The 14,712-nt window shown below is 43.0% G+C and overlaps 1 protein-coding gene and 1 long non-coding RNA gene across 4 annotated transcripts; one reads left to right on the top strand and one right to left on the bottom strand.

Annotated features, from left to right (window-relative positions):
• The first annotated feature begins 12 nt into the window (after positions 1-12).
• LOC120811904 (stonustoxin subunit alpha) lies at positions 13-14,041 on the top strand. Of its 3 annotated transcripts, none has more exons than XM_078096640.1 (5): positions 13-1,818; positions 9,834-9,989; positions 10,141-10,240; positions 10,908-12,368; positions 12,462-14,041. In XM_078096640.1, exons 3-5 carry the CDS (start codon positions 10,150-10,152, stop codon positions 13,022-13,024), a joined length of 2,115 nt encoding a protein of 704 aa, XP_077952766.1. In that variant the 5' UTR covers positions 13-1,818; positions 9,834-9,989; positions 10,141-10,149; the 3' UTR covers positions 13,025-14,041. The 3 variants fall into 3 exon arrangements, with proteins under 3 accessions (XP_077952766.1, XP_077952765.1, XP_040023579.2); XM_078096639.1 differs by having other exon boundaries at positions 89-1,818; positions 9,865-9,989; XM_040167645.2 differs by lacking the exon at positions 13-1,818 and having other exon boundaries at positions 9,896-10,009.
• LOC144390216 (uncharacterized) lies at positions 8,152-8,888 on the bottom strand. The gene is made up of 3 exons (XR_013454295.1): positions 8,802-8,888; positions 8,650-8,725; positions 8,152-8,581 (listed from the first exon to the last, which is right to left on the bottom strand). It is a non-coding gene; the product is annotated as an uncharacterized LOC144390216 (long non-coding RNA).
• Positions 14,042-14,712: the final 671 nt, after the last annotated feature.

Raw genomic sequence — 14,712 nt, forward strand, 5'->3', positions numbered from 1 at the left:
AATTGTAGTGCCAGAGCTGCCAGAGAAAGAGCTCATGTTCCCGGTTGCTGGTTCAGCTGCCAAAGGGGAGGTCACGCCTACCCCTGACCTTGCTACAGATGTATCTGATACCGACAGAACAGGTGAGAGGCCTGCGACTCCTTTCACCCTGCCCAGGTTTGACCCTTCCTCTGTCAGCAGTGCTCACTCGCTAGGAGGATTGCGGCTAAAGGTTCGCCTTGCCCGCCTCCAGTATGACGCACAAGACAGGGAACGCCAGATGCGTTTTCAACTCGAAGTAGGGCGAATGGAGATTGAGGCTGACCAGGCGGTGCGACTGCGGACGCTAGAGCTCGAGAGCGCCAACGCAGCCATGGCTGGTGGGGCCGCGGGTTCTGGTGGTACAGCTTCTCTCCCCCACTCATCCAAATTGGACTCGGTAAGTCCAGGATTTGATGTTAGCAAAAATATTACCTTGCTTCCGAGAATCTGAAGTGGACTCGTACTTTCAAGTTTTTGAGCGAATAGCCTTGGCATTAACATGGCCGCCTGAGGTCTGGTCTTTATTGTTGCGGTGCAAGCTACAAGGCAAAGCACAGGAGGCTATCGCTTCCCTTTCTATACAGGACAGTACAGACTAAGACAGTGAAATACGCAATCTTGCGAATTTATGAGCTTGTGCCCGAAGCTTACAGACAAAAGTTCTGGTCACATAAGAAACCAGCAACGCAAAGTTACACAGAGTTTGCCTGAGAGAAAACTATACTCTTTGACCGGTGGCTTGCGTCATCTAGTGTAGCTGGGTTCAGTGCACTTAGGGAACTCTGCTTAGTAGAGGAGCTTAAACACTGTCTACCAAAACGCATAGTGATGTACTTAAATGAACAAAAAGTGTTAACGTTATCTGCTGCAGCTACGTCAGCGGATGAGTACATGCTAATTCACAAACCAGCCTTTTCTCAGGTTGTAGACAGTGCCCGCCGCGGAAATCTAAACCAGTCTAATCCTCCTAGGCACCCCAGTGTGAAGGAAGAAGAGCGCCGGTGTTTTTATTGTCATAAGAGTGGACATGTTATTGCTGATTGTATGACTTTGAAACGCAAAGACCAGCTGTCATTGCGTGTGCATCAGCCCAAAGGTGTCGGGTTAATTAAAAATTCGCGAGGCCCTAAACTAAACTGTGACAACCAAAGTGAGGTTGACGCCTGTTTTTGCCCATTTGTACTCGAAGCCCTTATTTCACTGACAGGATTGCCAGCAGACCAGCAGTCTGGTAAAGTGCTACGAGACACCGCCTGTTCTCAATCAGTTGTGTTGGCTTCTGCGTTACCCTTTTCAGCTGAATCCGCTTGTGGATTTGCGTCTGTCTTAAGGGGCATTGAAATGGGATATGTGCCTCGGCCTGTGCATGAGGTACACATCCAGTCTGATCTCGTCAGTGGGTTTTTTCCAGTAGCAGTGTGTGATGAACTTCCCATACAGGGTATTGTGCTGCTCCTGGGAAATGACATAGCTGGGGGTAAAGTTACTCCAACTTTGGAAGTGTGCGATGTACCCAGGGTTCCTGGCTGCAGCACAGAGTTACCCAAAGTATTTCCGGCCTGTGTCGTCACTCGTGCGCAGGCACGCCAGTTGGCGTTCAAGTCGGACATTTTGCTACCTGATACAGTGTTTTGTGAGCCTTTTCAGACCGCTGACCCAACTCCAGTAAAGGAGCCAGCGTTGGTGGAGTGCGAAACCGAAACGTCCCCTTCCTTCCCACCACTGCCAGCTACAAGAGAACGCTTGGCTGTGGCTCAGAGAGAGGATCCAACCTTAGGGGCCTGCTTCAGGAATGTGGTGAGTGACAGCAATACAGAAAGTGGTGAAAAAGTAGCGTTTTACCTAGAAAATGGTGTGTTAATGCGCAGATGGTCTTCAGGGGTAACTCCTGATGCCGATTGGCAAAGAGTGCATCCGATTGTAGTGCCTTCAGTTTACAGACAGCATATCTTATCGGTCGCCCATGAAAGTAAATGGTCAGCCCACTTAGGAGTCACTAAGACTTATCAGTCAGTGTTGCGACATTTCTTCTGGCCTGGGTTGAAGACCGATACAGCTACGTTTTGCCGTAGTTGTCTAGTATGTCAGATGACCGGGAAGCCTAACCAAAAAGTTTCCCCTGTCCCTCTACATCCCATACCTGTGATTGAAGCACCTTTTGGCAGAGTGATTATCGACTGCGTAGGTCCTTTGCCACACACTAAGACCGGCAACCAATACCTGTTCACGATGATGTGTGCCGCTACTCGCTTCCCTGAGGCTGTTCCACTCCGTAACATCACTGCAAAGAGCATAGTTAGGGCGCTAACTAAATTCTTTTCCACTGTCGGTTTACCCCGTGTAGTACAGTCGGACCAAGGCTCTAATTTCCAGTCCAGGCTGTTTAAACAGATACTAGGGACGCTCAATGTACGCCATGTTGTTTCGTCTGCATACCATCCTGAGTCACAGGGTGCGCTAGAACGGTGGCACCAGACGTTAAAGTCTATGCTTAAGAAACATTGCCATGACGATGGCACTGACTGGAACGAGAGCACTCCGTTCGTTTTGTTCGCTGCTCCCGACGCTGTACAGGAATCACTAGGATTCAGCCCTGCCCAGCTGGTGTTTGGACATACTCTCCGTGGTAATTCTCCTCTTTGTTGCACTATTGCTTTATTGGTTCCTATAGGGTTTGTTATGGTTCGGGTGGGTAACTGCTCAGATAGAAGCGCAATATATATATAATAAGAATAAGAACCATTTAATGGCAAGTATGTATGCCAATTTGTCATGGTGGGTGTAGGGTGCATATATTGGACAATTAGACCAATTAACTCAGAGAGGTTAAGAATTTGTGAGGATGAACAATGCAGGAACATTAAGTTGAATTCATTCTGCACAGAATTAGTTGCAAGTTCATCTCACATTTTTTAGACCTTTAAAATATTTAAATCTGCAGAACTAAATAAGAATGAGGAGATTAATCTGTAACATTGCATTGCAGAAAGGACAAATAGTTTTCATGCCACGAGGTTGTCTAAGATCATTGAAGAACATTCAAGTTAAGACCTGTTGCAATGAATAAGGCAAACATTGTACACAGATATGTATTTTTTTTAGCCTGACGTGCGCAGACTGTGTTTTCAGCATGTTTAGACCGGATTTAAACTAACAAAATTCCTCACCTGTTCTCTAACGGCCTCCTTCTTGGATTTCTTCAAAAAAGAGTGAAAAACAGGCGGGGGAGCGCGGGGAGGGGGCACCTAGTTCTGTTCAGTCTGAAGGGTTAGAAACAAGAGCTTTCTGTAGCTTCATCCAGGAAGCTCAGACAAAAACCGCAAATATCAAGGATAGTTACTGGTCGAACCGTTGACCAGGTTGCTTAGCCCTAAAGTCAACTTTGTGTGGACCCCAGAGTGTCAAGTCGCGCTCGATAGTGCTAAGTCCCTCCTCTGCCACGCTCCCGTCCTGGCGGCCCCCGAGTTTTCAAAGCCTTTTAAGCTAGAGGTGGACGCCAGCGCTGTGGGAGCTGGTGCCGCGCTTCTGCAGGAAGATGTAGAGGGTATAGACCATCCTGTATGTTACTTCTCAAAGAAGTATAACCGCCATCAGCTTAACTATACGACCATCGAAAAAGAGACCCTTGCTTTGTTGTTGGCCTAGTCTATGTGGGTTCCAGCTTTCTGCCGGTGGTGGTTTACACGGACCACAACCCACTCGTGTTCTTGGCCCGTATGTACAACCATAACCAGAGACTCATGAGGTGGGCCTTAATGGCACAAGAATACAACCTGGAAATATGGCACAAGAAAGGTTCAGAGAACATTATTGCTGATGCCTTATCTAGACTGCACACCTAATACAGCAGCCATGTGAGTCTAAACTGTCAAACTGGGGAGTTTGTGTTTATGGGGGGGGAGCCTGCTTTGAAGAAGTCTGTGGGGTTGTCCCCAAGGATGATAGGAAGCCCTCTGAGCACCTGTGTCCGGATCGCAGTTGGCTTTGTTGCCTTTTGGGAATTAAACACAGTACCACAAGTTAGATAGCTAAAAAGTAAAACACATAATGATCTCTAAGAAAGCTTAAACATTACTGTTGAGGCTGCCCTGAGGCACAGCAGGGATTTGCACGCAATGTTCACATGCTCACATTCCTTAAGATGAATTATGCAGCAACCATGAATGTGTGTACAGAACTGGCAGCCAATTCTACTAACATTTGTGTAGAAATAAAAAGTTTGAATCTACAGAAAACCATAGAGGAAGAAGATTAAAACTCTTTTTAGTTTTAGGCAATGTACCCTAAACATATTACAACTTCACGTTACTAACAGCGATGTGAGAGGCCAAACGATTACCGCGTGAAAGTAAATTGTTTTTGGAAATGCAATTTATGTCTTTCTGTAATTTTCACTCTTCGCTAAGTCATCCGGCGGGCTGAGCTGGACCCCCTGGCGGGCCGGATCCAGCCGTATGTTTAACACCCCTGGTTTAAAGTTATACAATGTAATTTTTTTGTTTTATGTGAATATAGCTTGTTTTATGTGAATTAAATTAGAACCAAGGCTGTCCTTATCAACACCCACATGAATATTGAAATCACCCACTATAATTACTTTGTCCATTTAAGGAACAAACTTGTTAAGTACTCTAAAAATTAAAATAGAATTTCGGAATAAGGACCAGTGGCCCTGTACACTACTATAAAGAAAACCGCGTGTATTGTTTTCCAGGTTGGGTGCGAAAGACTGAGAATGAGGCTTTCAAATGAGTTGTAATCCAGTGTCGGTTCAAGGCTCATCAAAAGGCAACAGTCCCAAACAGCTGCATGTCCACCTCCTCGGCCTGTCCCTCGAGGGACACGACTATCAACATGACTTGGAGGAGTCGTTGCTTTTAAGCTGACATGTTCTCCCTTCGACAGCCACGTTTCAGTCAGTCAAAATAGATCAACATGATCTGATATTAGTTAATTTACTAAAACAGCTTTAGATGACAGAGATCTAGTATTTAAGATCCCAATGTAATGGGAAAATGATATGTGACCCTTTTAAATGCTTCATTCGTATAACCAGTTTATTAGTTGCAAGTGCTTAGGTCACAAAGGCCCTGACATACGAACTGATGTCTCCCACTTGGATTAGATGTTTCCAGCGTCATAGCTGTAGAGATTCAACAAAGTGTTTGTTATGTCTATGACCACCTTTGTTTTAGCATGTTGGGAGAGCAAGGATACGGTCAAAGAGCTGACGTGTCTCACATGGATAAGATGTTCCCCGTACCCTGGCTGTAGATACTCAACAAGATGGTTAACGGTTTCTGTTGACGCCACCGATATCTAAGTTTAGGTATAAGAACTGCCTCGATGTGTTGGGAAGAAAAAAGGAGGTTCTTGACAGTCTACTGACCACGTAACTGTTGTGACCCTTTTTCCCTTGCAAGGAAATAAACGGAGAAAAGACATACTTGACTCAGAGCCTTTGATTCTTACTTAACGATTGTCTGTGCAAAATCTTCCACCACACACCTTTAATTCTCCTCTTTGTTGCACTATTGCTTTATTGGTTCCTATAGGGTTTGTTATGGTTCGGGTGGGTAACTGCTCAGATAGAAGCGCAATATATATATAATCAGAATAAGAACCATTTAATGGCAAGTATGTATGCCAATTTGTCATGGTGGGTGTAGGGTGCATATATTGGACAATTAGACCAATTAACTCAGAGAGGTTAAGAATTTGTGAGGATGAACAATGCAGGAACATTAAGTTGAATTCATTCTGCACAGAATTAGTTGCAAGTTCATCTCACATTTTTTAGACCTTTAAAATATTTAAATCTGCAGAACTAAATAAGAATGAGGAGATTAATCTGTAACATTGCATTGCAGAAAGGACAAATAGTTTTCATGCCACGAGGTTGTCTAAGATCATTGAAGAACATTCAAGTTAATACCTGTTGCAATGAATAAGGCAAACATTGTACACAGATATGTATTTTTTTTAGCCTGACGTGCGCAGACTGTGTTTTCAGCATGTTTAGACCGGATTTAAACTAACAAAATTCCTCACCTGTTCTCTAACCGCCTCCTTCTGGGATTTCTTCAAGAAAGAGTGAAAAACAGGCGGGGGAGCGCGGGGAGGGGGCACCTAGTTCTGTTCAGTCTGAAGGGTTAGAAACAAGAGCTTTCTGTAGCTTCATCCAGGAAGCTCAGACAAGCTCAGACAAAAACAGCAAATATCAAGGATAGTTAAGCTTTATTCATGGTCTACAATTTTTTGCCAAATTACAAATTTGGCACCTGAAGTCTCAACACAGAGCACTGATAAATTGTTCCGACCCTTTGACCACCCTGGTTTCTCATTTGTGTACACAACTGCATTATGGTAGATGTCGTGGTATGGTATGGTTATTAGATTTTTTTATTTGACTGAAACAAATAAAATAGATTCTGAAATTGGGCACATTTACAAGGCACAAAACACTGGCTTTGTATATAAAGGTAGCAAACTCATTCACACTGTAGCCCGTCTGTCAGGTTGATATGCAAAAACAAATAAAATATCACTTTCCTTTTGAAGCTGTAAAAGAACACTTAAGGCAACGTTTATTTCACTTTAGATAGATGATATGTTCCTCCTGATCAGTACCCGGGCGTGTTCCCTCTGGACGTCTTAAACATCAGGTTGAAGGAGACGGGAGGTGTGATGTTGTTTTCTGTGGAGGGAGACTTGACATTGTATTTCACAAATATCTGTCAGCTCCTGCTAAGGGTGGTTGTGCATCTACAAAGAAGAGCAAATCATTGTACGGTTTGTAGATCATCTTTGCTTGTGTGTGTGTGTTTATAGAAGACGTGTTAGTAAAGAACCAACCTGAGTGACCTGAGTGAGACATTCGTTTCTTCAAAGTCACCTTTGAGGAGGTGACCAGCGCGGTAACACTCCGGTTTTGCCATCTTTCACACTTTTAGCTCCTCTTGTGTATCACCACTCTGTGAGTCACTCACGTGAGAATGGGGGGTGCTTGGGTTCGGTGTATTGTAAAACCTTTTAGCAAGAAGCTATTTAAAAAATAAATGAGACCAGGAGATGGTTGTTCTTTTAACAAAAGTAAAATAAATAGGGTAACGCCCTTGTTTATTTAAATACAATAATTACCAAAAACACAATATTACCAAAATAGAGAAAAATAAATAACCAAAACTTTCCCAAAACCTAAATAATAAACTCCAAATTCAGTGATACACCCCAATAGTATCAATGACGTTACATCCAAAGAAATGTTCGAAATGTTCCCGTTTACAATAACAACAAAAACTTTCCCCTCCAAGTGTCTTGAAACAAGTATTAGCCGATGCGGTGTTGGGCCCAATCACACACACAGCCACACATGTTCCAGTTACCCACGGCAACGATATGTACGGAAAGAAAACACGTTGCAGACCTGTTTGGTCTGGCAAAACATTGAGCGCGCTGATATCACTTTGAAAACAATGAGCGCGCTGAAATAACTTTGAAAACATTGAGCGCGTGGAAACTCGGGTCCGCGATGCGAGTCACCGACACTTCCGGCCGGCCACGCCCACCGTGTCTAGCAAGCTCGGCTCCCTCGATGGCGACCTCCGCTGCTTCTCCCCCGCTCCGTCCGGCGGGGTTTCAGCTTCGGTTTTCCCTCCGTTTCCAGGCTCACAAACACACCGAGTCCGCGGTCCACTCCTTCCAGCCTCCCGCGCCGGTTTATTCTGCCTTCTTATCTCCTGCTAGCGTCTTTTTCTCTTCCCCCCAAAACGCCGGCGTCCCGTCTCTTCACGACCCCTCGTTTTTTCCAAAGAACCCCCAAAAACTTCCAGCACTTTCCAGTCACGTGTCTTCCCCGTTGTTTTTCAAACCGATCACCATTGGCTATACAGCGCGAATACACACCTGACCAATAATACTGTAACATCAAACAGTAAGTACTAAAAGGCTAACGGCCTAAAGCCTCTGGAGATATTATTTAACTAAATATGAACTTAATGTGGCAATACGAGCGTCCTATGACACTCCAGGAAGAATAATCTCCAGCAACGCCACTTGGGATAGGCCCAAGACCATTCTTATTAAGGCACGCAGAGCCGTTCACCAAATCAGGGGTCAGAGACCATAAGATAATTATAAAAATATAGTTTTATTTGTTTAATACTCTTTTTAAAATGGCAATATGTTCTGCGATAGGGAGTTTGAGGACTATAAAGAAAACAAACAAACAATTCAAATCAATAAACCAGCATGCATAATAAAGATGTAAACAAATTCAAATCAAACAATTCAAATCCATAAACCCGCATGCATAATAAAGATGTAAACAAATTCAAATCAAACAAAAAAAGGAAAAAAAACATGTAATATGTCCAACAGTTCACCCAATAGAGAGCCACATTTGTACTGTTCTTCCGAAAGGTTTTTAGCCGGTATCAAGAACAGTCTCAGTAAGGGGGGGGACAGAGAGCGCGCCGGGGAAGATCGGCCCATTAATTGGTCGCGGCACCAGGATAGCACCACAACAGCATGTCCAAGGCTGCAGCCGGGTCCAGCTATGCTGTGAAACACCGCATTAGAACAAGACCGTAATTAATGTACAGCAAACAGGCAGACACAGCGACTTACCAAATTACAGGTCAAGCTGCCCACAGACCCCGGCGGCAGCACCCACCTCGCGCACACTCACAGACAGCGGCCCACACTATAACAATTAAGACCATTTAGATTTTTATAATAACGCCCAAATGTGTTGAAAAAAAGGGAGGCGTGCATCGTACCGAGACACCGAACACCAGCAGTCCAGGCATTCATCCACCCACGTGGGGACATCCATGACCCAGACAGGGTCACTATATGGAAGGATGCACATTAGTGCCGCATACACGGCGACACAGGAGACTAAAAAGGCACAAAAGATGGAAAAATTTCCCTTACCACACCACAGCAGAATGTTGACCTAGGGCAGCGGCCAACATAAAGCGCGCCTCCCGGACCGTCTCCACAGACACCCAGCAGGAGAAGACCACAGGACGAGTCCACACACACCAGAGGCTTAAGTAATATCCCTGCCTCTCCCAATCAATCACAATTAGCCCCAGGTGTGCTGGTCCACACCCCTGTGTGCAGGAAAGAGGGAGGGGAAAACCCTCATCCGGTCACATTAACATTAGTATTCATCACTATGACAAACATTACTCCATGCACGACAAATAAACATCTCCCCACTTAGAAATCAGGTGTCCCCTATTATGTATTTAATGTAAAATAAACATTTACTTTTTTTTAATAGGCAGGCACCTAGTTTTGAAAGTACGACTAGAAGTCCTAAGTTCACCAGGGGACTACACTTGTATGAAGTGCCGCCTCCAAACCTGCACAATGTTGTTCTTCATAGTCATGGGAAGTTCGGATTTCATTCATACATTTTTACCCAGTGAAGTTTGGCATTTTTTATGTTAAGTTGACATCTGTAAGAAGATTTTAGTGATAAAAATTGAGGCCATGACAACGAGCAGACAAAGTGTTGTGATGAGCTGGAGTTGCGCATATTTACCTTTTCTTCCTCTGTTCTCTACAGAAGTGTTAATGTGTTGGGCCTGTTACTTTAAAGAGGAATTGCACACTAAAACAGGATTTTGAGCAGGTTACTAAATGGTATAATTGTTCTCCGTTTAACTTTATATTAAATCATGAAGATCATTAATGCCCACAGGTAACAAGGATCTCAATGAGGGTGTTTCACAATACTGTGGTGGGTGGAGTTGGACTCATACCTTGAGTGGATATTACACAATATTAAGATTCTGCAGGAGTAACACCTGAAGGCGTGTCATGAGGCAGAGTCACAGCGGAGGCTCTCCGACAGGATAAAAGCAGCCGGACGACATCAGAGATCATCACTCTGGAAGCTCCAGCTGGACGACCACGAGACTCTCACAAGACTCTGATCATCACAACTTCCCCAGGTGAGGACAGGAAGAGACAGGTGAACATTTACTGCTTAACTGATCTGCAGTCTGTGCAAAGACATCTGTCTTTTTGTTGAGTTAAGGTGTAGAGTTGACTCTGTGTTAAAAACTCACAATACTGTAATATGTAAATCTTTTTTTTCATCAGGTTGGTGAAATGGCCTCAAATCAAATGGAAGTTGCTTCCCTGGGTCGACCTTTCACCCTCGGAATGCTCTATGATGCTCAAAGAGATGCACTGATCACAGGTAAGTCTGGATTACACTGTTAATAAAATGATTTATCTGTATAGTTGGACTGACATCTTTTTGCTATTTAATCATCTCCTTTCTTCTTCTCATACATTTTTCCCTATTTAAGGAATTATCGAATGCTTTTTAGTTCCACAATGCAGCTGTGAACCTCCATTAGTTTTTAGGAAAGCATGCTGTAAAATTAGCTGATTATCCTAATCGTAAAAAAATATTTCTGTATAACTGTCTGTTACAGTTTGCTTAAAGGGACTGAAATCATCTTACTATTTTATCCTCTTTTTTAACATTATATTTGAACAATTTAAGGAATTATCAAATGTTTTTAGTTAGTTAGTTGATAGAGAAGCATGCTGCTTTTATTAGCTGATTATCATGTAATTAATTAGACAATTGAACTTTCAATTCCTGGTCAAAGGTGTCTTTGTTTCTTGCTCTTTTGGAATCAAACAGTTTGTTAGCTGGCTTTGTATTATGGGGCATCCAACTGACTATTACTAAATTATCTAAAAGAATATTATATATGATGACAAGCACCCACCCTTTATTCGGGTTTCACTCTTATCCTCTTCTGTCATAGGTAGTCACTTACTTCTTTCTGTATATGTAAATTCTTTGTTTTCACAAAATTATCCTCCTGCTTTGTGTTTTCTACTTATTAAAGGTTTGACCTTGTGGGATGAGAAAACTCTACAAGGGAAGACGATTAAAAGTCCTAAACCCAGCAGTGAATTTATCATTACTGATTCTGACACCATTGAATCAAAGTCCTCTCTGCTGGATGTTAATGCTTCTCTGAAGGCCAGCTTCCTCTGTGGACTGATTGAAGTGGGAGGATCTGCTCACTACCTGAAAGATCAGAAAGAATTCAAGAATCAGAGCAGAGTGACTGGTCAGTACAAATCTACAACCCGCTTGGAACAGTTGTCAATGACGGACCTCATGACCTTAGAAGACCATCAAAAGGACGTCATCAACAAGAGCTCTGCAACACACATAGTCACAGGCATCCTTTATGGGGCCAATTCTTTCTTTGTGTTTGACAGTAAAAAGTTAGACAGCAGCAGGGTTCAAGAAATCGGGGCCAGCATGAAAGCTATGATAAATAAGATCCCCTTATTTAGTCTTGAGGCCGAGGTGAGCACCAAACTGACTGAGGAAGAAAAAGCCCTGAGTGCTTCAGTGTCCTGCAAATTCTTTGGAGACTTCATCCTTCAAAGCATCCCTTTAACATACGTAGATGCAGTGAAGACCTTTGGACAACTTCCACAGTTACTGGGGGAAAATGGAGAGAAAGCTGTCCCAGTGAAGGTCTGGCTGATGCCATTGACTACTTTATATGGAGAAGCTGCTGAGCTGATGAGTGAGATCAGCGGTGGACTGTTGGGGAAGATACAGCGTACTCTTGAAGATTTGAGGGAAATCCAAATGAGAAGCAACGAATCTCTAAAAGACAGAGTGGTACAGAACTTTCCACATATTACAGAAGAGTTAGACACTTTCCAGAAGTTGTGTCGCCTCTATAGATCAAACCTCCAGGGGACCCTGAAGGAGAAACTCCCCTCCATTCGTGAAGGTAAAGAAGATGAGAGCTCAGTGGAAAAAAACATTGACAACAGAAACGAGTCCCCATTCAGTCAAGAAAAACTACTCAAGTGGCTGAATTATAAAGAGAGAGAAATCAACATCATCAAATCCTGTGTGGAGACCATGGAGGGAGCAAAGATCGTCAAAAATCAGTCCGAGCTCGACCGAGAGGTTCTTGCTGGAGATGTAGACAATGCTTACTGCTTTGTTTTCACCTCCACCAAACGGGGCGACACTTACCTTGATGAGATGGCCACATATTTGGACACTCCTAGAAAGGGGAGCACCACTGAAGACGAGTGGTTCTACTCAGAGGAAGTCTGGAACTCTCTGAGACAAAAAGCCAAAGTTTTCCAAGACTTCACCAAAGCACAGAAGAACAACAACCGGATCCGTTTCCTTATCGCAGTCATTCCAAATGAGAAATACAAAGGAGCAACCATCTACCGTTACAAGCAGGGCATTCTGGTCAGCGAAGATTTCTCAGGACCTGATTCTGATCCTGAAAAGATCACAGACAGAAGAGATCTGATCTTGTGTAAGTTTATTTATGCTTTGAAGTCAAATACACTGTTCTGATCAATGTTCGGCAGAAACTATGAACCTGAATTTGTTTGCTTCTCTCCATCAGATGCCTGTGATCTCACCCTGGACCCAAACACTGTCCAGAATTACCTCGTTCTGTCTGATGGAAACAAGACGGTAACAAGTGGATCAACATGGCAATATTATTCTGATAACCCAGAGAGGTTTGATAAACAGACACAGGTGTTGTGCCGAGAGGTTTTGTCTGGCCGCCATTACTGGGAGGTAGAGTGGGATAATGCTTCTTCTTCAAAATCTATTTATGTAGCTGTTGCATACAACACCATGCAAAGAAAGGGAAATGGTAAAGATACCGGATTTGGAGATAATACCCAATCATGGGCTTTTGGCCAGTGGAAAAACAATGAAAAACACGAACTTCGTGCATGGCACAGGGGATTAGAGTGGCAAACTTATTTTCCCTCTGGTGGCTGCTCCACACTCGGTGTGTATCTGGACTGGCCTGCAGGCACTCTGTCCTTCTACAAAGTCTCCTCCAACACACTGACACACCTCTACACCTTTCACAGCAGATTCACTGAGCCCGTGTACCCAGGCTTCTGGGTTTACGATGCGGGCAACTACGCCTACCTGCGTCCTCTTAAATAGGACCAATGCTGGTGACTTGTTGGACCCTTGGTCTGTTAATAGAGGGACGGGGTTACAAGTAAAGTTTTAAAGGTAAAATGCTATCACATGTTTTATTGAACTTGTTTTAACAAATCCAAAAGTGTAAAATACATTTAAAAACAAAATGTATAATTTTCTGGTGTCTACTTTTTCAGCTGATGCAGAACGTGCTTTAAACTCAGATTGAACTGATTTGTGAATCCCATTTTAATTTCTATTCTTATTCCTTTTAGAGCTTTGGCAACACTAATGTTCAAAAGCGTGAGATGCATGTAATGGTAAAATATGTTATAATATTGTCTTGTGCTAAACCAGTGTCTCAAGTGTCCGTATTTGACCCTGACGTGCAAAGAGCAGCATGATACAAAATGTTAGTTTGCAGTTGTGTCCTGAGAAGGGAGGGCGGTCAACTCAATCTCATAGACGCTTCAAAACAAAGGACTTCTGTTCATGGCCTTGGTTAATCTCTGATTTGGTACGAAAGTTCTCAGATCCACGTTTATACTTTATGTCAATTAATTACAATTTGCACCGGCCACTAAGGATGATCTTGCTGTGTGTGTGTGTGCCACCCTCAGCTTCAACTGGGTTCTTATCTCAACCTGGTTTGCAGCATCTCGTAACTGGCACGGAGAATGTCCTTCACATGTGTATAAAAACTATTTTTACTGCTCGGAGACGTCATTACACCGAACGCTGAAATGGGTGCTTGTGTGTTTGACCTCCTGCTTGCAAGCAAAAGTTAGAGCCAGACATCTGCGGAGAATTGCTCATGGAATCTTTTTCTCTTCTAAATAAATGTTATTTTTTTGACTAATTGATCAACGTGCTGCGATCCTTTTCATCAACCAACTCGGGGGGATTGGAGATCCTGACAAAAGCTGATGTCAAAACCTGCGTAACTACTTTGTCGTTTTGTAAATGGTCAACTGGGCTTTGTACTAATTCTGTACCTTAATTCTGACCAACTTTAATAAAGTACTCTCCTGCAATGTTTCAATGTGTATACTTTTTGTCGAAGTAAATGTTTTATCTTTAAATGAATTGCATTCCTTTCATATTATCTTTGTATGTCTGTGTCTAACAGTAACTCCTGTGCAGACAGAAACTATTTTACATCAACTAACACATCTTTTAGGTTTGTGTGAAGAGAACACAGACCTGTAAGAGCTCCCAGCTCAATGAATCAATCAACTTTTCAAAACTCACTTCATGGAGCGCATATAAATCACCAAAAAAAGACACGAGTCAGGCTCTAAGACACAACATGATTGACAACAAACACACATCCTGAGTGATGATGGTTTCAGGGTCCATTGTCCTTCCTGAGAAGTTGAACACAACCAACATCTATTTCTCAAGTGTTATTTAATAACAGCAGAGTAAAATGTACCGTATGTATTACAATCACAATAATTAGGAAGAGGAACTTATGACCGTAAGCTCCAGTTTGTATGTATTCAATTAAAAAACCCTTTTATCCGAAAAGTGAATAAACACCTGACTCTCAAATGTAAGTGTGTGCACTGTAAAAAGGTTAACCGTTTCAGCATTGTTCTAGGCAAGGTAACTAAAACCTGCAAAATGTTTAACTGCCCAACTATTCAGTTCAGAGTAGGTCATACAACATAATTCAGTTGACTCAACTAAGTAAGTATGTGTGGTGC

The sequence above is a fragment of the Gasterosteus aculeatus genome, chromosome 21 (genome assembly GCF_964276395.1).
Source record: "Gasterosteus aculeatus chromosome 21, fGasAcu3.hap1.1, whole genome shotgun sequence".
In the NCBI taxonomy this organism is placed as follows: domain Eukaryota; kingdom Metazoa; phylum Chordata; class Actinopteri; order Perciformes; family Gasterosteidae; genus Gasterosteus; species Gasterosteus aculeatus.

What these genes read in the sequence shown, in the direction of transcription:
- LOC120811904 (XM_078096640.1), top strand. Translation starts at nt 10,150, where the DNA reads ATGGCCTCAAATCAAATGGAAGTTGCTTCCCTGGGTCGACCTTTCACC. An exon ending in AAGAGATGCACTGATCACAG is followed by an intron (nt 10,241 to 10,907) that starts GTAAGTCTGGAT and finishes TACTTATTAAAG; the next exon opens with GTTTGACCTTGTGGGATGAG. An exon ending in CAGAAGAGATCTGATCTTGT is followed by an intron (nt 12,369 to 12,461) that starts GTAAGTTTATTT and finishes TCTCTCCATCAG; the next exon opens with ATGCCTGTGATCTCACCCTG.